Source organism: Triturus cristatus, chromosome 11 (genome assembly GCF_964204655.1).
Source record: "Triturus cristatus chromosome 11, aTriCri1.1, whole genome shotgun sequence".
In the NCBI taxonomy this organism is placed as follows: Eukaryota; Metazoa; Chordata; class Amphibia; order Caudata; family Salamandridae; genus Triturus; species Triturus cristatus.
The window spans coordinates 269,371,242-269,395,896 of record NC_140594.1 but is presented as its reverse complement, the minus strand read 5'-3'; the positions used below and the strand labels follow the sequence as shown (position 1 = coordinate 269,395,896).

Sequence of the window (24,655 nt, the reverse complement as noted above, 5' to 3'; positions counted from 1 at the left end):
AGCAGGTGAGTATTTCCGTTTTTGTTGCTCGGTTGATTTTAGGTGAATATTTTAAAGTTTAGAAACTCCACACTTAGAAGAAATTTCAAGAGGAACCAGTCAGTGTTACCCTATGGAAGAAAAGTGAGTTATCGGCTTTTGGGTAAGTACTCGACTGGCAGAGTTAAGGTTCTGGGCATAGACTCAGGGGTCTCCCAGGGTCAGGTAAGTACAGTTGTTACACCCTCAGTGGCACAGGGGCAGCCAGGTGCAGAGTGAGTTAGGCCCAATGTTATCCTATGGAAGGCAGGGAGCCCTCGGTTGGTGGCTGCTGACTAGCAGGCTACGCGACTGTGGGAGCTGGGCTCCTGGTCACTTGCTCAGGGCAAATGGGGAAGTTGGTAGGAGTAGAAGTTGCACTGCCAGGGCCACTTGGGCGGCTGGGTGCAGGGTGCTTTTGAGCCTTCGGGCACTCAATGGATGGCTATGGAAAAGCTCAAGGACGAACAAAGGTTGTAAGCTCGGGGACGAAGATTCTTCAGGTGCCACCACCACTTTGAGAGGTAAGTTGGGTAGTTGGAGGATAGGTAGGTACCCAGGAGTCGGGCACAGGGGGTCGCAGGGCGCCGGGTGCAGGGGTCCCTTTTAGTGTCGGGAAATCTTACCCTCTGTTGATCGCGGTTGGGGGGGTCCCTGGTTCTGAGACTGCAGGCATCGTCAGGAGCATCTAGGTGGGTCCTTGGGTGCCGGATTCTGGGTTGCAGTCGCCGGGGGGACGTCCTCGGCGTCTTTGTCTACTCTGCCACAGGCCAGGCTTGGCGGGTGCAGAGTGTGCAGGGTTCGCGGTTCTGGGCTGATGCCAGGGGTTAGATACTTGCTTTGAGCAGAGCCACTGCTCATGGGAGTCCTAGGTGCTCAGAGTCACAAGGTAGCCAGGTCCTCCGGGGTTTGTGAGGTTGCTGGCCACAGGAGGTGCCGGGATTTAGCAGGTTCGAGGGTCGACCCTGCCGGTAGGGCTGGGACCAAAGCAGTTGGTGTCTTCCTCTTCTTAGCAGCTGCACGGCAGGTCTTCTTTCTTCTTGATCTTCTTTGCTGTTTTTGGAATCTGAAATCTGAGGAAGGAAGGTTCAGGGTGCCCCTAAATACTAAATTTAGGGGCGTTACAGGTAGGTAAAGGGCAGGGACCACTGGGTCCCTGTCCTGGGGTGGGTACACACCCTATCCTGCCACTCTCCTGTGGGAGGGGGCAGTGGCCTAGTCCTGATTGGGCAGGGCTCCCCATCTTCAAGATGGCGAGAGCCCAGGGATGTGTTTCACCTAGTCTCCCCCACCTGAGGGGTGGGGATGGCAGAGGCTGGCACACCCCCTGTCCTTCCTTTGGGTTTCCGGCCAGTCTTCCCACCAGAGTGGGGGTTTAGAACCGGTAGGGGCCAGTTGTTGAGTACAGCAAGTGGCCTGGAGAAGCTCACAAAGGCGGCATGCCTTTGAAGCTTCCCCTGCCCATCCTGGGGGAGGGTACCTAGCACCTCGCCCAGGATGTGCATTGTTGCAGGCCCAGGAGAGCGGGTGGCTCCCTACCCTGGGGTCCAGCAATATGTCTGCTGTGTGGCAGCCTAGGCAGCCCCTCAGACCAGATGTGGATTGTAGGTTAGTTTCGGGGGCATCTCTAAGATTCCCTCTGTCGTGCATTGTACATTAAATCCTGCACTGGCATCAGTGCGGGTTTAATGTGCTGAGAAATTTGATACCAAACTTCTTAGTCTTCAGTGTTGCCATTATGGTGCTGTGGAGTTCGTGTTTGACGAGCTCCCAGCACCATATACTCTTAAATGGCAGCACTGCACTTACAGTGCCCAGGAATGGACCTGGGTACTGTAGGGGCACAGAGCTCATGCTCCTGTGCCCACATCACTGGCATAGGGCACCCAGCTAGAGGGGTGGCTGATGGATGCCAGGGCAGTGTAGGTTGTGGTCATGGCACACAGGGATACCATTTACCAGGGGCTAACATGTGGCCAGGGTTTGCCAATTTGGGTTTTAGGGAAGGAACTCCTGCCAATCAGGTGCCCAGGGCCTGAGTCCAGGGCACACTCAGTCAAAGGACATTCAGCTATTCAGCAAAAAGTGGGGGCATACCATGCAAGAAAGATGGCACTTTCTCACAGGAGTCCACACGGTCCTTCTTGGATGACTGCAGGGTGCAGGAAAGTAGCTCAGCTACTCCACGGGAAATGCTGATTGCTCCTCGAAGTGCTGGCAATACTCCTAGGCTTTTGGAAGCCGAGCTGTTGCAGGACGAGTCATCTTTGGCTCAATTGTTGGGGACAGCAGGCAGGCCAGCAGGGTTAACTCCAAGTCAGTTGCTGCTGCTCAGTTCTTCCTCTTCAGTGTCCTACTTCTTCGACTTAGTTCGTCAGAATCTGCTTTCCTGGTACCAGGGCTCCCCTAAATACTAGATTATGGGGTGTTAAGGGGAGTGAAGGGCAGTAGCCAATGGGCTACTTACCCTTGGGGCCAATACACCCCCTATATGACCACGTCCTGTTCAAAGTAGGCATAACCCAGTCCCAGAGTTCCTAATTCTGCCATCACCAAGACTGCAGATTTGGGGGGTTTTTTGGTCATCAAAATGACAAAACATGTGCATGACAATGTCAGTAATGACACTTAGGGACAAGGGGCAGACCTGCAGGACATCAAAGTGGCGGAGTAATCATCCACAATCAAAGTTATACAATAACATAACTGTGGCTAAGACATATGAATCTTATTCCCTGACGACCGGTCAAGGCGTGGTACACGGATTCAAAGACAAACTGTTGTATAGAAACCTAGGGAACAATAACAAACATAACAAGTACAGGTCTTAGTCTGACAAAGGGCAGGTCTGGGTAGGGGCTGTAACCTCTTTTAGCAGGAAAGAGTGTATGGTTTCATTTGACCTAACAGGTTTCACTACATTAAGGGAGGTATTAAAGGCAGCATCATTCAAAAAGCTGAAGTGTGCGGAGTTTCGTGGGGTTAAAGCAGGTGAACTCTATATGCATAAGCTAGTGGATCAGGGGCTTACACAGATGTTGGAATGTGGTCTCTGTGTTAGCTAGATTATGGGATATCTGTTCCATTGCTAGAACATGTCACACGCGGGTTAACAATTGTGCAGTGGAGGGTGGCGCTACCTCCTTCCACATGATTGCTATGACTTACGTTCTGCTAAAAGCAAGTAGCCGATGAGCGTCCAGTCTGCATGGGTCATTGCGGCTAGAGTTTTGGGGGTCAAATGCCTAGGACAGTCGTAGGATAGGAGAAGGGAGACGGATAAGCTACGATGTCTTTAATATGGCCCAGTATCTCCTTCCAGTATGTGGCAATCTCTCTACAGGACCACAAATATGGCAAAAGTCCCCCACCACCTCCCTACAATGCCAGCAGAGAGGGGAAAAATCAGAATAGATGGTGGAACGATGGGCTGGTGTATAGTACCATTGGAACATCAATTTACAAGCGGTCTCTCGAAGACTTCGGTAGGTTTTGGGTATCTCCTGCCACAGTTTCTCCTGTTTAGGTGTTATTTCTTCCTGGGTGGTGTTATACCATGTGGATTGATATGTGTGATTGCGTACTAGCATAGAGAGTTGCAGCACATGATATGTGTTAGTTATTAATCCTCTTGAACCATCATAGGCCCGCACTAGCTTTTCAAAAAGGATATAGGGACGAATAATCCTCAGAGAAGTTCAAGATGCACACTCTAGCTCAGGTCTTTTCTGCTCTAGACCAAGAACACTGGATGGTAGCGTTGGACATGCAAGATGTACATTTTCACATCCCCCATCCTGCCTGGCCACAGGCGTTGCCTTCAGTTCATGGTAGGCCGCGAGCACTTTCCGTTTACCCTACTCCCCTTTGGCCTTACCAGTGCCCCTCCGGTGTTCATAAAGGTGATGGCGGTGGTCATAGCTCATTTGCGCTGATTAGGGCTGTCAGTCTTCCCCTAGCTCGACGACTGGCTGTTGAAGGTATCCTCGCCTCCGGCTGTCGTCTCCCAGCTTCAGACTACAGTGGACCTCCTGCATTCACTGGGGTTCTCTATAAACGTGCCAAATGCACACCCGACTCCTTCGCAGACGCTCCCTTTTATCGGAGCTGTTTCGGACACAGTGCAGTTTCGGGCCTATCCTCCCAAGCAACGAGTCCAGTATATTCAGGTTATGATTCCAATGTTTCAGCCTCTATCCTTATTTCGGTGAGAATTACTCTGAGGCTGTTGGGCCTCATGGCCTCCTGTTGGTAAAGCATGCCAGGTGGTGTATGCAGGCTCTGCAGTGGGACCTGAAGTTCCAGTGGGCACAGCATTGAGGAAATCTCCCTGATGTGGTCCAAATCTCGGAAGGAACTGCAAGAGATCTACAGTGGTATTTAAAGAACTGCAATACGGTCAATGGCAGACCCCTCTCCCTTCACCAACCAGAGTTCACAGTTGTGACAGATGCATCATTTCTGGGATGGGGCAGCCATTTGGGAGATGTGGGGATCAGGGGGCACTGGTCTCCGGTGGAGTCGTGGCTCCACATCAGTTTGGTGGAGATTCCAGCGATTCGGTTGGTAGTGAAGGCATTTCTTTCCTCTGTCAAGTGGAAGTTATTGCAGGTGTTCACGAACAACACCACTGCCATGTGGTACTGCAACAAGCAAGGCGGGGTGGGGCCGTGGACCCTTTGTCGAGAGGCCCTGCGTCTATGGACATGGCTGGAACAGCAGGGCATAACCCTCGTGGTTCAACACATGGCAGGTTCTCTGAACACCAGGGTGGACAAACTCAGCCGTTGATGCCTAGCGGATCACAAATGACGTCTCCAGTCGGAGGTGGCGCAAGGTTTCTTTCGACAGTGGGGAGAACATTGGTTAGATCTGTTCGCTTCCGAAGAGAAAGTGCAGTGTCAGCAAAACTGCGAGCTGGAGTTTCTAAGGCGGATATCGCTCAGTGATTCCTTTCGTTGCGAGTGGAGCTCAGGCCTGCTGTACCCCTTTCCGCCTATACCACAACTGCACAGGGTTCTGAAGAAGATCAGGAGCGACTGAGCCCAAGTCAATCTTGTGGCTCCTGACTGGGCGAGGAGAGTCTGGTATCCAGAGCTTCTGGAAATGAGCATTGATCCTCCGATCAGGCTGCCCCTTCCGGAGGATCTTCTATCGCAGCAACAGGGGAAGGTCCTCCACCCGAACCTGTCAATTCTACACCTCAATGCGTGGAGATTGAGCGGCGGCAGTTGATGGCTTTTGACCTCCCTCTGAAGTATGTAACTTTATCTGGGCGGCCAGGCGGCCTTCCACAGTTTTTCGCCATTGTGGCAGTGATGGAGTAGATACAGTAAGTGATGACCATGCCATACAGTAATTCTGAGTGCTGCAGCCGCTACAGGCGCCGGGGAGGAGGGTGGGCGATATGAATGTCAGCAGCCCTACATGCCAAGAACAGATGCATACTGGTAAGTAGCATATTCAGTTCGAGGCATGTGGGCTGCTGAATTCATATCTGTGCATAGAATACATAGCAGTACCTCCATTAGCGGCGGCTACCCGTGCCAGCTGCAGCAGTCTGAAAAAGAGTTTTGAGAACAGCCTGTCCTACAGCTGCCTGCTGTTTTGAGTGTACATCTACACAGTAGTGTTTGGTAAATGTATGTATAGTGGACCATGTGGCTGCTCTACATATTTCCTGTAAAGGAATGTTTCCTAGGAAAGCCATGGACGCCCCTAACTTTCGTGTTGAGTGGGCTCGTGGGGGAATCGTTAATGTGCGTTTAGCTTTTTGATAGCAAATTTGAATACAATTAACGATCCTCCTGGCTATACCTGCTTTGGAAATGGCGTTGCCCTTGTGTTGTGGAGAAAAGGCTACGAAAAGTTGTTTTGTTTTCCTAAAGTCCTTAGTTCTGTCTATATAGTACATGAGGGCCCTCTTTACATCTAGTGTATGGAGCATTCTCTCTGCGACATTCTGTGGATTTTGAAAGAAAACAGGCAGTTCAATAGTTTGATTCATGTGGAACTGCGATATCACTTTGGGCATGAATTTGGTGTTGGTACGTAGTACAACCCTGTTTGCGTCAACCTGTATGAATGGCTCTTGAATGGTTAGTGCCTGGAGTTCACTAACTCTTCTTAACGAAGTGATTGCTACTAGGAAAGCTACTTTCCAGGTGAGGAATTGAATCTCACATGAATGGAGAGGTTCAAAGGGTGGACCCATTAATCTGGTGAGGACCAAATTGAGGTTCCACACCGGTGCCGGTGGGTGTCTTGGGGGGATTACTCGTTTGAGTCCCTCCAAGAAGGCTCTGATGGCAGGCACTCTGAATAAAGACAGGTGCTGCCTGTTTTGGAGATAGGCTGCTATCGCGGTTAAATGGATACGTATTGAGTTGTATGCCAGATTGCATCGGTATAGGTGTAGGAGGTAACAGATGATGTTTTGAATGGATGCGTCGAGTGGGTTAATGTCATTGTTGTTGCAGTAAATGACAAACCTCTTCAATTTAGCCGCATAGCAAGCTCTGGTAGTGGGTCTCCTGGCCTCCTTGATGATCTCCATACAGTCAGGTGGCAGGTTTAGGTAGCCAAACTCTAAGACTTCAGGAGCCAGATTGCCAGGTTCAGCTGTTGCGGATCTGGGTGCTGAATTTCGCCATGGTTCTGCATTAAAAGTGCGGGTTTGATCCGCAGCCTTTGATGCGGCACCACGGAAAGTTCTAGAAAGGTGGTGTACCATGGTTGGTGCGCCCATGTGGGAGCAACTAGGATGAGCGTCAGTGAGTGTTGTCGCAGTTTGCGTGCCACCAGCGGTATTAATGGCGCTGGGGGAAAAGCGTACGCAAATCTGCCGGACCAGTTCATCCATATCGCATTGTCCTGTGACTGTGGATGTGGGAACCTGGCGGCAAAGCTTCGGCATTTTGCGTTTTCGTTTGTGGCGAATAGGTCTATCTCTGGATGACCCCACTGTTGGAAGTACGGTTGGAGAACTGACGGATGTAGCTCCCACTCGTGCATCTGGTGGCTGTGTCTGCTGAGCAGATCCGCCATCTGGTTGTCCTTGCCGGGGAGGTGTTCCGCCATGAGGAATATGTTCCTCTGAATGGCCCACTTCCACATGCTCTGAGCCAGATGAGACAACTGTGGAGAGTGTGTTCCTCCCTGCTTCTGTATGTAGTACATGGCAGTCATGTCCGTTCGGATCAACACAACTTTGTTGCACAAGTGTACTTTGAATGCCTTCAAGGCTAGGAAGATTGCCATCAGTTCCAGAACGTTGCTGTGCATCTTCTTCTGCTGCATTGTCCATAGTCCCTGCACTGTGTAAGTGAGTACATGAGCTCCCCAACCCTGGAGAGAGGCGTCCGCTGTCAGTATTATTTGTGGAACAGGCTCTTGGAACGGTCGGCCCTTGCAAAGGTTTTGTGGATTCCACCAATGCAGAGAGTTGTATGCCCGACCGCTCACCAACACTAGGTCTTTTAATTGCCCGTGAGCCTGATTCCATTGACGTGCCAAGCACTCCTGAAGCGGGCGCATATGTAGTCTCGCGTGCGGGACTATGAAAATGCAGGAGGCCATCATGCCTATCAACTGCATGAACACTCGCGCAGGAAGGGAGTGTTGAGGTTTGAACTTTGAGATCAGCAGTTGCATGCTGTTGATCCTCACTAAATTTGGCTGGGCTGTGGCTGCCAGAGTGTTTATGGTCGCGCCCAGGTACTGTCGTACGTGTGCGGGTTGGAGATGTGATTTTGGGTAATTTAGTGAGAATCCCAGACTGTGAAGAAGGTGAATGGTAAGGGACATGTGGCTGGCACATTGCTGGGCTGACTTTGCCTGAACAAGCCAGTCGTCCAGGTAAGGGAAGACGTGAATGTGTTGTCTCCGTAGATGTGCAGCCACTGTTGCTAGGCACTTGGTAAAGACCCTGGGTGCTGTTGTTACTCCGAAGGGGAGAACTTTGAATTGATAGTGATGTCCCTGAATAGTGAACCTGAGATATTTCCTGTGTGATGGGTGTATGGGTATGTGGAAATACGCATCTTTTAGGTCCAGTGTGGCTAGGAAGTCTCCCTGACTGAGTAGCGGGAGAACCTCCTGTAGGGTGAGCATATGAAAATGCTCTGAGAGAATGTATTGGTTGAGGGGTCTCGGGTCTAGTATAGGTCTGAGCGACCCGTCCACCCCTGTCCCCTGCTGGTTGACGGGCACGACCTCTATTGCACCTTTTTGCAGCATACTTAGCACTTCCTGCTGCAATAATGCCAAGTGCTCTACGGACATAGGATGGTGCTTTGGCGGTATGTTGGGCGGAGTGGACGTTAATTCGAGACAGTAACCGTGCTGGATAATGTTCCTGACCCACCTGTCTGTGGTGATGGTTTTCCACGCTGACAGGAACCGTTGGAGTCTCCCCCGACAGGTGTTATATGGTCGGGGGGCAGGGAGAGGGCGTCACTGTTTGTTTTTGGGGGAGGACCTGGTGTTGCCGTAACCACGTCCTCTGCCCTTGGTGCTGGAGCCACAATATCCACCTCTGTTGGTTTTATCATAGGTACTTTGTGTGCCTCCTTTAGTGTACTGCTGCTGTGACCCCTGACCTCTAGCTGCTCCTCTATTCCCGGGGCGACGAAAGGAGCCACTACGAAACTGCTGCGTCTGCAGAGCCCCCATTGATTTCGCAGTGTCAGTGTCTTTTTTAATTTTTTCGAGGGTAGTGTCAACTTCAGGGCCAAATAAATAGTCTGGGTTGACCGGTTGATTTAAGATATTGTTCTGAATCTCCGGCTTGAAGCCTTAGATTCTCAACCATGCGTGCCTTCTCAACATGACGCTTGTGTTGATTGCCCTCGCCGCTGTGTCGGCTGCATCCAGTGCGCACTTGATGGATGCATTGGTAAGGAGTTGTCCCTCTCTGATGAGGAGCTCCGCTGCCTCTTTATATTCATCTGGCAAATGTTGGGAGTAGTGACTCTAGTGTGTCGTAGTGGGACCTATCATAACGGGCCAGGAGTGCCTGTGTGTTGGCAATGCGCCAGATGTTTGCTGCTTGCGCTGCAATCCGTTTGCCTGATGTCTCCAGCTCTTTGGACTCCTTGTCTGGGGGAGGAGCATCACCTGTTGTTTGTGAGTGGGTTCTTTTGCGAGCATTAGCAACCACCATGGAGTCCAAAGGTAACTGACCCCTAATGTACATAGGATCTCCGGGTGCAGGCTTGTATTTTTTTTCAATCCTGGGGTTTAGCACCCGTGCCCTGGTTGTTTCTTTAAAAATGTCTTTTGCAGGTTTGAGAACTCCTTTTAACATGGGCAGAGTTTTGACAGTTCTTTCGGAAGAGGCGAAAGTGTCCACCAAGAAGTCTTCTTCGACAGTGTCAGAATGGAGTTCTACTCCATGATTGGCAGCAGCCCGTTCTACGAGGGCATTAAAGGCAGCAGTGTCCTCTGTGGGAGATGTCTTTGTTATAAAGCTGCGTGTCATGGGTATCTGGTGTGGTACCCTGGTCTGTGGGGTCATCCCATGCCTGATCCGGGTCTTGCAGGTGATCATCAGGATCGATATCCCCAGGGTAGGTGGTATCATCCCCTACATAGTCCTCTACTGCGTCTGCCTCTGAAGGCGTAAGAGAAAAGGACGGTGGATCCTGATGGAAGGGTTGAAAGTGTTCATGAAGGACTGGCTCTGACCCTTTCGGCAATTTGTGTTTGAGAGGAATTTTGTAGGAGTCCAATCCCCTCTCTGGCGTGATTTTCCGCTTGCGGAGCATCAACCTACCAGTGTTAGCGTCAATAAATTGCGGCTGTGAAGGCTCGAAATCTGTTTGCCCAGTGGATGGGGACTGTGTCTGGTGGACACGTGTCCGAATCTCGAACAGTTTCGGCGCCGTGGGCGTCGGCAACCCAAACGTGATGTTGGTCGGCGCCGAGGGTGCTTTCGAAGCCTTGTGCGTGTCGGGACCCGACGTAGAGTGGAGGGCTGCCCGTTCTCTGATGCGTTGCAACGATGCCGAGACCTGTTGCACGGTGAACGCAGATGGCTCTTTGGAACCGGTCGGCACCTTGGAGGTAGGCGTCGAAGCGGCACCCGACTTCTTTGCAGTCATGGGGTCATCGATCCGAAGGGAGGTATCGGCGCTCGTTGGAGTCGATGACTTTGCAGGCGCCGCCGTCTTCGAAGTCGACGCAGACGGGGTGGCCACCTTGACTTTGGTGGTTGGGGCCGATGTCTTCGGTGCCAGAGGCCGAGGCGCCTTGTGGGGACCGAGGGCCTTCTTCTTTGGCTCGGCACCCGTATCCGCTGCGGTGAGCTCGGCACCGAAATCCCTTTTTGCGCGGTCTGAGCCGATGACCTTTGCCGGCGTCAAAGGAGTGGAGGGCTTCGAGCCGATCACAACCAGTTTCACTTTCGGTTTCGATGGAACTGGTGCGATGGATGGTTTCGGTTTCGCTGAAGGGAATCCAGTCGTCTTCGATAATAATGGCTCTTGCGAAATGTTCGAGGCCGGGCCTGAAGGCGGGGCCGAAGATCCGTGAGATTGATCTTGGGTAAGGCCCGAAGGCGATCCCTCGACCTGAGCCTCATGACGACGTATGTTTTCGGCCTCCGTATCGACGGGTTGGCCTAGCTCCTCGCTGGAGCTATCTTCCTCGGCCCCAAAGGCCTCATCGTAGTCTCCTACCTCTTCGGCGACTTCTTCTCTCTGAAAGATCACCTCGTCGTCGTCTTCCGATCGGGAGTCGTGTTCGGAAGCGGGGCTGGAGTTTACTTCTTCCATGCTCTCAACATCCTCGTCCTCGGTGCTGAAGATGTTGGCCGGGGCAGGCGCCGATTGCTGCGCCTGCAATCTCGCTGCCCGTCGATTCCGGAGAGTCTTCTTCGATCGGAACTGGGCGCAGGCCATACATTTCGACTCATCGTGATCCGGCGAGACATTTGTTGCATACCGGGTGGACGTCGATGTGTGGGTATTTCGCGTGGCATAAAGGACACCTTTTGAATGGAGTCCTCGATTCCATCGTCGATCGAAGTTCGATGTTCGGACCAAACGGATCCGAAAAGCTGGAAGAAGGTGCTAAAGCACTAAAGAAGCTAGTCGATACCGAACGGGAACAGTACCGACGATAACTTCTTAAACTGAATTTTCCTAACTTGAGCTAAGATAAGCACATCCGAACCCAATGGCGGAAAAAAACAATCTAAGGATGGAGAGGATGCCCATGCGCACTGTGGTCCAGGGGAGGAGTCACCTATCTCGTGATACTTCGAAGACTCTTCCAGGACACCAATGTGCAATCATTCGGACCCAACACTAGGCGGCGATCTATGCACAGATATGAATGTCAGCAATCCTACATGCCAAGAACAGATGCATATTGGTAAGTAGCATATTCAATACTGTACAGAAAGTTCAATAGACCCTCTTTCTGCTTCTCTTTCCACTGTTCTTCTATTCATTCTGACCCTTGCCCAATAGGGCTCTGCTTTGGGAACTCTCAAGGGTCATCTTTCTACTCTATCCGCTTTTTTGCGGTTGCCAGACCAACCTTCTCTCTTTAGGTCTCTGATTTTAAAAAGGTTTCTGAAAGGGCAGGTTCATTTGTTTCCACCCACGCCCATTGTTATGCCACAGTGGGACTTTAATTTGGTCCTCACTTACCTTATGTGTGCTCCCTTCAAGTCTTTACACAACTGTCCCTGCTGGCTGCTTACCATCAAGACAGCCTTTCTAGTTGTGATAACATCTGCCCGGAGGGTGAGTGAGTTGCAGGCGCTATCTTATACACCTCTCTATATGATGTCTTTTCCAGGCAAAGTGGTGCTTCGCACCCGTGCTTCACGTTTGCCAAAGGTTGTGACCCCATTCCATCTGGGTCAATCCATCATACTGCCCACCTTCTTTGCTCCCTCGCATCCCTCTAAGGAAGAGGAGCGTCTCCACCGTCTGGACCCAAAAAGAGCATTGTCGTTCTACCTTGGCCGCACTAAAGAGTGCCCGGTGGACGGCCAACTCTTTGTGGAGTACGTTGGAGCTAAGAAGGAGCGAGCAGTGCAGAAAAAGACCATCTCTCGCTGGGTCGTTCTTTGCATTAAGATCTGCTATGCTCTGGCCAAGAAGCATCTCCCTGAGGGTTTAAGGGCCCATTTCACTAGGGGTAAGGCTGCGACTGCGGCCTTGCCTTGGGGTGTCCCAGTCCTGGACATCTGCCAGGCAGCAACGTGGGCATCTTTGCACATGTTTTCCAAGCACTACTGCCTGGACAGTCAGGTCCGCTGGGACGGGCATTTTGCCCGTTTGGTCCTGTAGGACTTCCTAATGTGTAAGGTATTGGTCCTCTACCCACCGCCGGGATGGTAAGGCTTGGGTGTCTAGATTTCAAAGGTAAGGAATCTGCAGCTAGAAGTTGTGAGAAAGTGGGTTTCTGTTGCAGTAACCCCCCCCCCCTTTTTTTTAGGTCTCGCCTACGCAGCGCGCATGCGCTGAATAGGCAAAAGACCTTTAGCAATCGCTTCAGCTTTTCAGCCAAAAACGTGCAACCGTTCCATTGCCTTCAATAGCAACGCGTGCACGTCTGGCGATTCACTTGCGGGAGCGAGCAGCTGGCGCCATCTGTTATCAATAATCGCGGTGCTAGCCACTCGCTCCCGTGAGGGAATCGCACAGGCCCCCTCCTCTCTTCCCCCTCCCCCTGCTGCCGCGCTCGCTTGTGCTTGTTTTCTTTACCTTTTTCATCTACAACCTTTCATCTAGAAACTTTCAGTTGTCTGAAGGATCTGCTATCAACGCCTTTCAGTACTACCTCACGTAGACCTTTCACCCCTCTGAATTCCCTATCATCAAGTAATTAATCAATAGTACTTCCTCTAGGACCTTTCATACCTCTGAAGGGCCTGCTATCCATGAATTTTACTGATTCACCTAGAACCTTTCACCCCTCTGAACGGTCTGCCATCATTGCACGTCATTAAAGGTCACACGCATTCAAAATGGAAGTGAAGAAAGATGCATGCACCAGGTTATGGGCTGTACTGAATACATGGGTGCGTGTAATTCAGATCACGGACCACACGCCATTGTACTTTACAAAAAAATTTTTTGTTGTGAAATGCAGAAGATCATACAAATACATTGCGCTTTCTGTTCCAATGCGAGTAATGGTGTTATTGGGAAGTGATAACCCTCCGGGCATTCGCTGGTCATTAGAGCCCTCATTATTTCAAGCCACCATTGGCCGCTTCAATAGAAAGGTCATCGCGCGGCCCCCTCCTGCTCCAGTGCCACCATTTATAATTGTAATTGCCTGGTGGCCTCCGTCATATCGATTGGGTTTCATTTTACTTGCTAATGTGGGAAACCTGCTAATGCCTCCTGTGAAGATTGCCCTTTGAGGAGTTACGGATGCCTGCCCCTGGCAACCGCAGGTGCGTGCGCAACAGCGCGAGCTGCCTCCTTGTCACACGCAGCCGACCTGATGTTTCCAAATGCATCTTCAGCAGCTGCTATAAATTATTCATTTGCCCTGATGTCTGTTATTTGTTCGCTGTTTGAAACATTAAGGCATTGTTTCTCCTCGGTACATGCCTGACTGACTGACTGCAGTCTTTTCTGTAATGAGACCATTTCGGCGTGTCGTTTTAAATAGTGTATGAGGCGTGGACCTGTGGTAAACCATTGTAAATGATTGCTCCGGATCAAACAATGGAAGTGAAAAGCTTGCATTTCAAATACGTAGTGATATTCTTTTCCGATATGAAGGTACAGTGCCTACAACTCGATGGATCTCCTTCCACGCGCTAGTTACTCGGATTATAGCTAAACTGGAATAAGGAAACGAATAATGATCTATAGCGAACGCCAATGTGCAGCTCTGTGGTCATCAGTCAACTGTGTATGAGGATGTCACTGGCAGAGTAGACATAGATGGCGGACTAGTGGCTCAACTTGGTCTATCCTGGGCTTTAAGTGGGTCCGGTCCCTCTGGGTCTGACACTAGTCATTAACAAGCATTGGCATAGCCAATAGGTCTCACCTTTGAGACCTTATAAGTGTTTAGCCATGCAACAGTTGATGTTGTTGCACCAAGGATATTGTGCTGGATAACTAAACACTTATAAGGTCCCATAGGCGAGAGCTATTGGCTATGCCAATGCTTGTTTTTTTTTGTTGCCAGACTACTGATGCTCTTTGACTTGATGTGCTCTGGGGCCCTGCCGATCAGGACCCTAGGGCCTGTGTTCTTTCCCCTAAACAAAACCCAATTGGAAACTCTAGCCACAGGTAGGTCCCTGGTTAATGGTACCATAGGTACCCAGGGCACTGTGACCAGAGAAGGCCCCTAAGGACAACAGCACTTATTGTGCCATTCTTAGAGGCCCTGTACCCTGACACACACACACGGCCTTTGCAGGCTGAGCGTCTGGGTGCAGAACAAAACAAAGAGTCGTCATGGCACACATCCCTGTGTGCCATGCCCACAAACCACTGCCTTGGCATACATCAGTCACCCCTCTAGCTGGGTGCCCCATGCCAGTGGTGAGTGTACAGGTGCATGAGCCCTGTACCCCTACAGGGCCCAGGTCCATTCCTGGGCCCTGTAAGTGCAGTGCTGCCATTAAGAGTATATGGTTGTGGGAGGTTGTCATTACGAACTCCACAGCACCATAATAGCTACACTGAAGACTGGGAAGTTTGATATCAAACTTCTCAGCACATTAAACCCACACTGATGCCAGTGTGGGATTGAATGTAAAATGCACCACAGAGGGCATCTTAGAGATGCCCCCTGAAAAACGACCAACTACCAGTGACCTGACGGAGTGGCTGTGCAGGCTGCCACCACCAGACATGTTTCTGGACCCCTGGGTCGAGAGTCTGCTGCTCTGGGGGGCCTGAAACAATGCACATCCTGGGACGAGGTGCCAAGCCTCCTCCCCCAGGATGGGCAGGGTTCACGAAGGAGAAGCTTCAAAGGCATGCCGCCTTTGTGAACCTCTCCAGACCATTTGCTGCTTTCAGCAACTGGTCCTACCCCCCACTTTGGGTGGGAGAACCGGCAGGAAAAACAAGTGAGGAAGAGAGGTGTGCCCACCTCTGCCAACTCCACCCCTAAGGTGGGGGAGGCGAGGTGAAGCACAACCTTGAGTCTCCGCCATCTTGAGGATGGGGGGACCCAGCCAACCAGGGACAGGCTCCTGCCCTCCTCCCACTGGAGAGTAGCAGAATAGGGGGTGTACCCACCCCAGGGAAGGGACCCATTGGTCCTTGCCCTCTACCTACCTGTAACACCCCTAAATGTAGGATTTAGGGGCACCCTGAACCTTCCTTCCTCAGATCCAGCAACCACAAGAAAAGAAGGACGAGAAGCCGTGCAGAGCTAATAAGAGGACGACGCCCACCGACTGCGCCCTAGCCCTACAGGCCTGTCTCCCCTCGAACCTGCTCCTGCCAAACCCAGGCGTGTTCAGCAGCCAGCAACCTCAAAAACCCCGGAGGACCTGCCTGCATTCACTTTCCAAGCTGTTTCTCCCGTGAAGACGGGACGTGTTTAAACTGCAGCTTCTGGTGCCAGCCAGAAACCCCGAATCCAGCACACTCTGCACCCGCCGAGCCCAGCCCCTGTTTGAGTGAACAATCACCACGAGGAGGTCACCCCGGTGATCCTGATTCGAGATCCGGCGAACCCTGACCTGCCTCAAGCCTCCAGACGACGCCTGCAGCCTCAATCCAGAGGACCCCCCCCCATCACGACCAGAGCGGGTAAGAAAATCCGACGTCCAAAGGCACCCCTGCACCCGACGTCCCACGGCCTTGTGTGCCCAACACAGCGCTGCCTAGCCATCCCTCTACATCCCAACTTACCCTTCGAAGTGGTGGTCACTCCTGGAAGATCCTCGTCCCCGAGCCTACAGTGTTTCTTTGTCCCAGAGAATCCCCATTGAAATCACCAGGGCACCCGACCTCAAAACAGCACCCTGCACCCGGCTGCCCTAGCGCCGCTGAGGGTGCCCCTTTTGTGCTAACTTGGTCCCCAACTTGCTCTGAGCTTAACCCCAGGAGCTTTGCTCCCACAACCCTGTGGCCTGCTTGCCAGCCGCCACCAACCGGAGCCCCCTAGGATAACATTGGGCCTCAACACTCTGCATCCGGCTACCCGAGTGCCGCTGAGGGTGCAACCACAGTGCATCACTGACCCTTGGAGACCCCTGATTCTAACCCCAGAACCGTAACTCAAAAGACCGATTACTTACCTCGAGACCGATAACTCACTTTTCCTCATAGGATAACATTGACACTTTTTCTCCCAGAAAGTTTCTAAGTGTCGACTTTTGAAAACTAAGAATATTCCTTAAAAATCGCACAAATAACCTAACCGAATTTTCTCAACTGTTTGTAGGAAAGGTCCCAGTGCTGAACCCAGGTGTCCAGCACTGAGTCAGAAAAGTAACTAAAAAGTATCTTACCTGTGAATTGAATTTCCTCCCATATGATAACATTGGTGATTCTATGTGAAAAAGTTTGTAAACTTTTGAATTACAAGAATATTCTTTAAAAATCGTACAAACTACAAAAACGTAATTACTTACCTGTTTTAAGTTGATGTCCCAGTGCTGAATCTAGGAGTCCAGCACTGGATTACAAAAGTAACGCAAAAGTAACTTACCTGCTAAGTGAATTTCCTCTCATAGGATAACATTGGTGATTCTATGTGGAAAAAGTTTCTCCGTGTCAACTTTTGAAATGCAATAATATTCTTTAAAAATCGTACCTCTAACTAAAACGCATTTACTCACCTGTTTTCAGGAAATGTCCCTGTGCTGAATCTAGGATCCAACCCTGTGTTAGTAAAAGTAATCTGAAAAGAAATTAACTGCATTTTACTTAAAAAGCCCATTCATTTGAATGTACTATACCTGCAATGTGTTGCAAACTGCTTACTTAAAACTGTACCAAAACCAGTACAAGTTATGCTGCAATTTTGCCCTGTGTTCATACAAGTAATTTACTACTGCAAAGTATTTATATGCTTACCTGTACCAGGCTTGGTTCTAGAAATAAAACAACAGTATATTTTTTTATACAAAACAATTGGCCTAGAGTTCAGTTCTTGAGTGTGTGAATTAATTTGCTGACTGAGTGTGTACATCAAATGCTTAACACTGTCCTCTGATACTGCCTTACTGCTCGACCAAGCTACCACTTTAGAGAGTAAGGTTCTAACTAACTTTAACCTCTGCCAAACTTCTGGAGACCCTTGGACCCTATACACACCATACCTCACTTTGGTGCAGTATATATAGAGCCAGTTTCTTACAGAAGTCTCTATCAGATGAACGAGTTGGTAAAGCATTATCTGGTAGAGACTCTAGCTGCAGATTCTTTACAGCCCCACCCATTCTTCCCCTGATTTCAACAAAAGATTCCATATCCAGAGTGACTCCTGGGTAATTCAAAGGTAAGGAATCTGCAGCTAGATGGAGTATCTACCAATTAGTGCGTTACCGAAGGTAAGTAACTTGTCTTTGCCTCCATTAGCAACCATTGATAGCGTATCCCCAGGGCACGTAGCTTGTCAGTGACAGGCATGAAATCATGCAGCTTTCTCAATGTGAAGGGGGAGAGATCCTGGTAAAGTTGTACAACATGTCCTCCAAAGGTGAGTTGAGTTTTGTCCCTAGATGCTAGTAATATCGCTTCTTTCTCCGTGACGAAATGTACTCTAGTCAGAATGTCAGGGACTACATCTGTGCATCCATTGACGGGGGTCACCTGGTGGGCCATGTGAAGAACAGGCGGAAAGGGTCGTCGTCTCCACAGATTGCCGGCAGAAGTTCCGCCGTGAAGGCCATATCACTTCCCTCCGTGCCCCTAGTCACCCCTGGTTGCGAATATTGTTGCGGTAGCTTCTATTTTCTAAATCTTCCTCTTTGGTTTGTAAGTCGATGTTTTGCTCCTCCTGGGCTGTTACTCGCCACCACAGCATTTCCTGACTCTCCGATCTAACATCAACTGTCCGCTCAAGATCATCAACTCGCTCACCAATTTCAGAGACATCTCTCTAGATGTCACGGAGGCAGGATTTGAACTCGTTTTTGAGTGAGCTCATGTCAGTACGGATTTTTTGCAAGAAGCGGTCCATATATGTGAGAAAGTGGCTCTGTATATACTGTTCCTTAATAGGTACAGGGTGTACAGAGTCCACAGTCCCCCAGGGTTTGACAGAGGTTAAAGTTAGGTATAACCTTAATCTCTAAAGTGGTAGCTTGGTCGAGCAGTAAGGCAGTACCAGAGGACAGTGTAAAGCATTTATTGTACACACTCAGTCAGCAAATGGTTTCACACACTCAATAACTGAACTCTAGGCCAATGGTTTATATATAAAAAATATATGCTTGTTTTATTTTAGAACGAAAACTTGGAGTTAAAATATACTTTCTCAACAGTAGATGTTTCATATAAATACTTTTGCAATATGCAATAGACTTTAGTAAACAGTTACAAGTGGTTGCAGTAGGCAACTCTATTTTTAAACACAACAATACATTGAGCTCAATGGTAAATTTCAAGTTATTTACAACAGATTACTTTTTAGAATACTTTTGGAATTCCAGGACTGGATCCTAGATTCAGTCCTGGGTCAGTTCTCAGAATCAAGTGATGAAAGTCGACTTAAGTACTGTAATGATTTTTAACTAATATTTTGCTATTTTAAAAGTTGACACTTAGAAAATATTTCAGAGAAAACAGTCAATGATTCCCTATGGAAGAAAATGCAGGTTACAGGTACAGTATGTTCTCGTTACTTTTGTAATCCAGTACTGGGTGCCTAGACTCAGTACTGGGACCTTTATCCAAAACAGGTAAGTAATTACGTTTTCAGATATTATACGATTTTTGAAGAATATTTAAAGATTGCAGAACTCGACACTTAGAAGAAATTTCACAGAAAAACAGTCAATGGTTTCCTATGGAAGAAAATTGAGTTAAGGGTAAGTATAGTTGTAGAGATGTTTCAGAGTCAGTGCTGGGCACCAAGATCCAGCACTGGGAGCTCACCTAAGAGCAGGTGAGTAAATTCGTTTTTGTCACTCGGCTGATTTTTGGTGAATATTTGAAGATTTGAAAAGTTCACACTTAAAAGAAATTTCAGGAAAAAGCCAGTCAATGTTACCCTATGAGGAAAATAGAGTTTGCGGTTTAAGGGTAAGTACTCGACTGGCAGAGTTGAGGTTCTGGGCACAGACTCGGGGGTCTCCCAGGGTCAGGTAGGTATAGTTGGTTCACCCTCAGCGGCTCTAGGGCAGTCGGGTGCAGAGATAGTTAGGCCCAATGTTATCCTATGAGGGATAGGGGGGCCTTGTTGGGTGACTGCTGACTGGCAAGCCACGCAGCTGTGGGAGCTGGGCTCCAGGTCACTTACTCAGGGCAAGTGGGGAAGTAGGTAGGAGTAAAGTTTTCACTGCCAGGGCCACTCGGGCGGCTGGGTGCAGAGTGCTTTTGAGCCTTCGGGCGCTCAATGGATTTCAATGGGAAATCTCCGGTTAGGAAAAAGACTGCAAGCTCGGGGACGAGGACTCTTCAGGTGCCACCACCACTTCGAGAGGTAAGTTGGGTAGTTGGAGGATAGGTAGGTACCCCGGGATTGGGCACAGGGGGGCCGTGGGGCGCCGCGTGCAGGGGTGCCTTTAGGTGTCGGGAAATATTACCCTCTGTTGATCGCGGTTGGGGGGGGGGCACCTGGTTCTGAGGCTGCAGGCTTCTTCAGGAGTGTCGAGGGAGGTCCTTGGGTGCCGGACTCAGGGTCACAGTCGCCGTGAGGTCGTCCTCAGGGTCTTTGTTCACTCCGGCACTAGCCAGGCTCGGCTGGTGCAGAGTGTGCTGGGTTCGCGGTTCCGGGCTGCTGCCAGGGGTTAGAGATAGGTTTCGAGTAGAGCCTCTACTCATGGGAGACCCAGGGGCTTAGAGCCAAATGGTAGTCAGGTCCTCCGGGGTTCGTGAGGTTGCTAGCCACAAGAGATGCCGGGCTGGAGCAGGAGTTTGAGGGTCGACAGGCCGGTAGGGCTGGGGCCAAAGCAGTTGGTGTCTTCCTCTTTTCAGCAGCTGCAGGGCAGGTCTTCTTTCTTCTTGCTCTTCGTAGTCTGGAATCTGCGGAAGGAAGGTTCAGGGTGCCCCTAAATACTAGATTTAGGGGCGTTACACGTAGGTGAAGGGCAGGAACCAATGGGTCCCCGTCCTGGGGTGGGTACACCCCCTATCCTGCCTCTCTCCTGTGGGAGGGGGGCAGTAGCCTAGTCCTGATAGGGTAGGGCTCCCCATCTTCAAGATGGCGAGAGCTCGGAGATGTGCTTCACCTCGCCTCCCCCACCTGAGGGGTGGGGTTGGCAGGCTGGCACATCCCCTGTCCTTATTTGGGTTTCCGGCCAAAGCTTCCCGCCAGAGTGGGGGGTTGCAGGGGCCTGGGGAAGCTCACAGAGGCGGCATGCTTTGAAGCTTCCCCCTGCCCATCCTGGGGAGGAGATTTAGCACCTCGCCCAGGATATGCATTGTTGCAGGACCAGGAGAGCAGGGGCTCTCCTACCCAGGGGTCCAGCAACATGTCTGCTGGGTGGCAGACTAGGCAGCCTCAGAGCAGATGTGGATTTATAGGTTAGGTTCGAGGGGGCACCTCTAAGATGGCCTCTGGGGTGCTGGGTACATTAAATCCCACACTGGCATCAGTGTGGGTTTAATGTGCTGAGAAGTTTGATACCAAACTTCCCAGTCTTTAGTGTTGCCATTATGGTGCTGTGGAGCTCGTGTTTGACGAGCTCCCAGCACCATGTACTCTTTAAATGGCAGCACTGCACTTACAGGGCTCAGGAATGGACCTGGGCACTGTAGGGGCACAGGGCTCTTGCCCCTGTGCCCACACCATTGGCATAAGGCACCCAGCTAGAGGGGTGACTGATGTATGCCATGGCAGTGTATGTGATGGGCATGGCACACAGGGATGTGTGCCGTGTCGACTTTGTTTTTGTCTTGCAGCCAAACACTCCGCCTGCAAAGGCAGTGTGTGTGTGTGTGTAAGGGTACAGGGCCTCTAAGAGTGGCACAAGGAGTGCTGCAGCTCTTAGAGGCCTTCCTGGGTCACAAAGCCCTGGGTACTTAGGGTACCATTTACCAGGGGCTGACATGTGGCCAAGGTTTGCCAATTTGGGTTTGGTTTGATCTAGGGAAGGAACATAGGCCCTGGGCACCTGATTGGCAGGAGTCCAGGGCACACTCAGTCAAAGTACATTCAGCAATTCAGCAAAAAGTGGGGGCATACCATGCAAGAAAGATGGCACTTTCTCACAATATAGACCTGAGTAATAGGGGCTGACGATGCAGCTTTTGCTGCTGGTGTCAGTGGGGGCGACGGTGGCTTCAGAGTTCGCAATGAAGCCTTTCTCCACCAAAACATCACTGGATTATCCTTTGCAGTTTTAGTACGTGGCATAATGGTGCAAAGCGTCTGGTCCAGTACGAGGCAAGTGGGGCTATGAAGCTCACATCTCTCCACTTCAGTCTCTGGCTGTTTGAACCGTATTTACCTGTGTAGTCTGGTAGGGGCTTTGGGGGGTGGTGAAGCAACTGTGTGCCCAAGGCTACAACTGGGCACCAGGGGCGGTGAACCCTCGGCGTGTAGAACGCAGGGCTGAAAGGTGATGGGTACCCCATGCTGAATCCGCCACAAGCCCACGGGCCCTGCACCCCACCACCCCTCCACTAATGAACAAGTGAATGGTCCTTAGTCTGGAACATTCAGCGTCCATGAGATGGGAGGTGCTCAGCAATGCACGAGGTTCTGCAGGCAAACATGAGAGGACCAGACTGTTATCTGTCCCCAAAGCGGTCTCCACAATCACTGAGCCTCTGGGTTAAGAGCGAGAGAGCCCCATCCCACATGATGCACAGAGTCTGATGTTGTGTGCAAGCCTCACCCTTACGACTCCTGCAGGGGAGGCCAGCTGAGTCCTGCAAGGGCCCTGGTCGGCTTCAGCCCCTGGCTTCCAAGGAGGCCCCCACTGTAGCTCTGCCACAACGGTGGAGTTGGGAAAGCTTACACCTCAAACAGTGTAACAAGAGTCCCATGTAATGTTCAGGCTTTGAATATGCTATGTCCTTGTGTAGAATCAGCTGGGTCACCTCTTAAGGTCCAGGCACGGCCCATTCAGAAAACTGCCATTGTGTCTAGGGAGGCTGCCTCCATCATTTGTGCGCAGCGTGTGAGGTGTGGCGTCGGTCGCGGGCCCCGGCAGAGATCAGTGTCCACTGTTCAGCTCACTCTCAGCCAGTATATTCCCTTCGGTGTGACACCAAATGCACAAAAGAGTAGGGCTATGGTAGGCGGGCCGCAGACCAAAGGCCAGAGGCACACCGGAGAGTCCGCGGGCCCGAAGGCAGAACACTCTTCTCCCAGAGTCCTCGCATGCAGCCGCAGCGCAGGGTTCCCCTCACCGTCAGCGGTCATGGAACCAGCGACACTCAGGGGAGTCAGCAGGTCCTCGTTCCCTTCTCCAACTGCAGCTTGGGCAGCCTCCAGGCCAAAAAGGTCGGGACCCCTTCGATAGGCGTCCCCCGGAGCCCACACCACTGCACCTCACCTCAGGGTCCTCGCGCAGGGGCAAAAGTGCAGATGGGCCACTTCACAGGCCAGGGGCAGCAGGTGGGTCGGGCTACTCCAGCCCTGCAGCTCCTCCAAACAGGGTACTCTGTGTTCGGGCAGCGGAGGTTACCCCCAGGCAACATGAAAGCTGATGAGCTCCTGGGCCCACCAGGAGTTGGGCACCCACGCACTTCTAATGCTTCCGGTGGGTGCCGCGTAGATCAGCAGCAAAGCGCTCTTCTCCACATACGCTGTGGGGGCAAGCCCACCACCAGGCTCGGATCGTGGAGAGCCTGCTATGCCATCCCACTGTGGACATGGCAAGGGAGATTGATGAGGCAGCCTCAGGGCAAGATGGGGCCGAGGGCCATCTCGGCAGCAGCAGGCATCTTCTGTATTTCGGCCAGGGCCCAGACAGTAGAGCAAACAAACCACCCCACAGCAAAAGCGGGAGAGCGGCACCTCTTCAGGGGCCGCAGGATGGCCCCTCAATTGCCTCAGTGCAATCAATGGCACTTCGATGGGCCTTGGGGAGTCAGAGAGCAGGCGAAGCACGTCCTACTCCATTCCCTCCTAGGCCACACCCCACAGCGGAATTTTTCTAAAGGGGGGCACATCAGGCAGCTCACCTTAGAGGTTTGACTGGCCTGATAATGTACCATGCTTCACTACATATCTAATTTCCCACCTGTCCTGGTGCCAAGTGGGTCCAGGGCAGGAGGTTACCATTTTACCTGTCTGGGGAGGCCGTGGTCACATATCAAAAGCGTCAGAGGCCTTTGAATCCTCCTGGCTTGATATGCTGATTGGAGGAAGGGACACCTCTGGTCAGAGTAGGCATTGTTCCTGCCCTCAGAGAGCATAGGCTCTCACCTACAGGGGGTCAGAAGCCTGTCTGTGGTGGCAGGTTGGTCGACACCAGTCATCCAGCACGCTAGAGGACGGTAGGATTTCAGGGGGCACCTCTAGGGTGCCCTCTGCTCGCATGTATTAATAAATCCACCACTGGAATCAGCGTGGATTTAGGGATACAAGTTGTTTCATACAATACACCACAGATTTCAGTGAAGCCATCATGTAGCTGGGGAACTCGTGTTTACCAGTGTCCAGCACATGTATCCAGCACATGTACTTAAAATGGTTTTCCTGTTCACTTGTAATATCTAAGAATGGACTTAGCCATCACAGGGGCATATTTGCTGATGCAGATATGTCCTCAGATGTAGTATGGTACAGCCTGCCTTAGGGCTGTAAGGCCTGCTGTTGTGGTGGCTTACCTATATTGCATGCAGTGTCTGCAGGCATGGCACACAGGAATGTGTGCCATGTCGAGGTTTCACTTTTATCTGCACCAAGACACGCAGCCTGCCATGGCTTAGGGTACCACAGTCCATGCTGCATCCCTTGGGGGACCCACTTTAGCCTCCTTGCCCTGGGTTCCATGGGCACCACTTACTAGGGACTTACAGGGGGTGCTAAATATGTTACCAATTTGGGGGACAATTGTACAGTTTAGGGAAGGAGATCCAGCACTGGGAGTCTGGTTAGGAGGAAATCAGTAAACTTCTGTCAAAATCTCATCAGATACCAGGCAAAAAGTGGGGGTGACCATGTCAAAAAGGGGCACTTTCCTTGGAATAATTTGCTGTTGCCGCCTGATGCCTTGCTTGTTTGCAGTCAGCTTGTTCTTATACTGCTTTTGAGAGAAGTATGTATCTGCTAAATCAGCACCAAACCCCTCTGCATCATAGATTCTGTGAGACCTGCCTCAAACTCCCATATACCAGATGTCAGTTTACAGTATTTGCTCCGAGTCCTTTCTCCAAGTGCTTAACATTGTTTATCAGTCTTTCTGAATGCCTCTGATATCCTATTTATTCTCTTTCCTTTTCTCACAGAAGGATTATTTTAAACAATATGAAGTTGGCTTGCAAAACTTGTGCAATTCATATCAGGTGCGAGCAGATACCCGTGCCAAAGCATCAGAAGAAAGCCAACATACTGCAGAGAAAAA

General features: G+C 50.9%; 1 protein-coding gene across 5 annotated transcripts in view; it reads left to right on the top strand.

Moving 5' to 3' along the window:
- The window catches only part of MORC2 (MORC family CW-type zinc finger 2), a 403,660-nt gene that overhangs the window by 348,221 nt on the left and 30,784 nt on the right, over positions 1–24,655 (top strand). For all 5 annotated transcript variants that reach the window (XM_085634756.1, XM_085634754.1, XM_085634755.1 and 2 more), the window contains one exon: positions 24,540–24,655. This exon is cut by the window's right edge and continues 73 nt beyond it. In XM_085634756.1, the coding sequence (XP_085490882.1) occupies positions 24,540–24,655 (116 nt within the window). The remainder of the gene's footprint in view (positions 1–24,539) is intronic.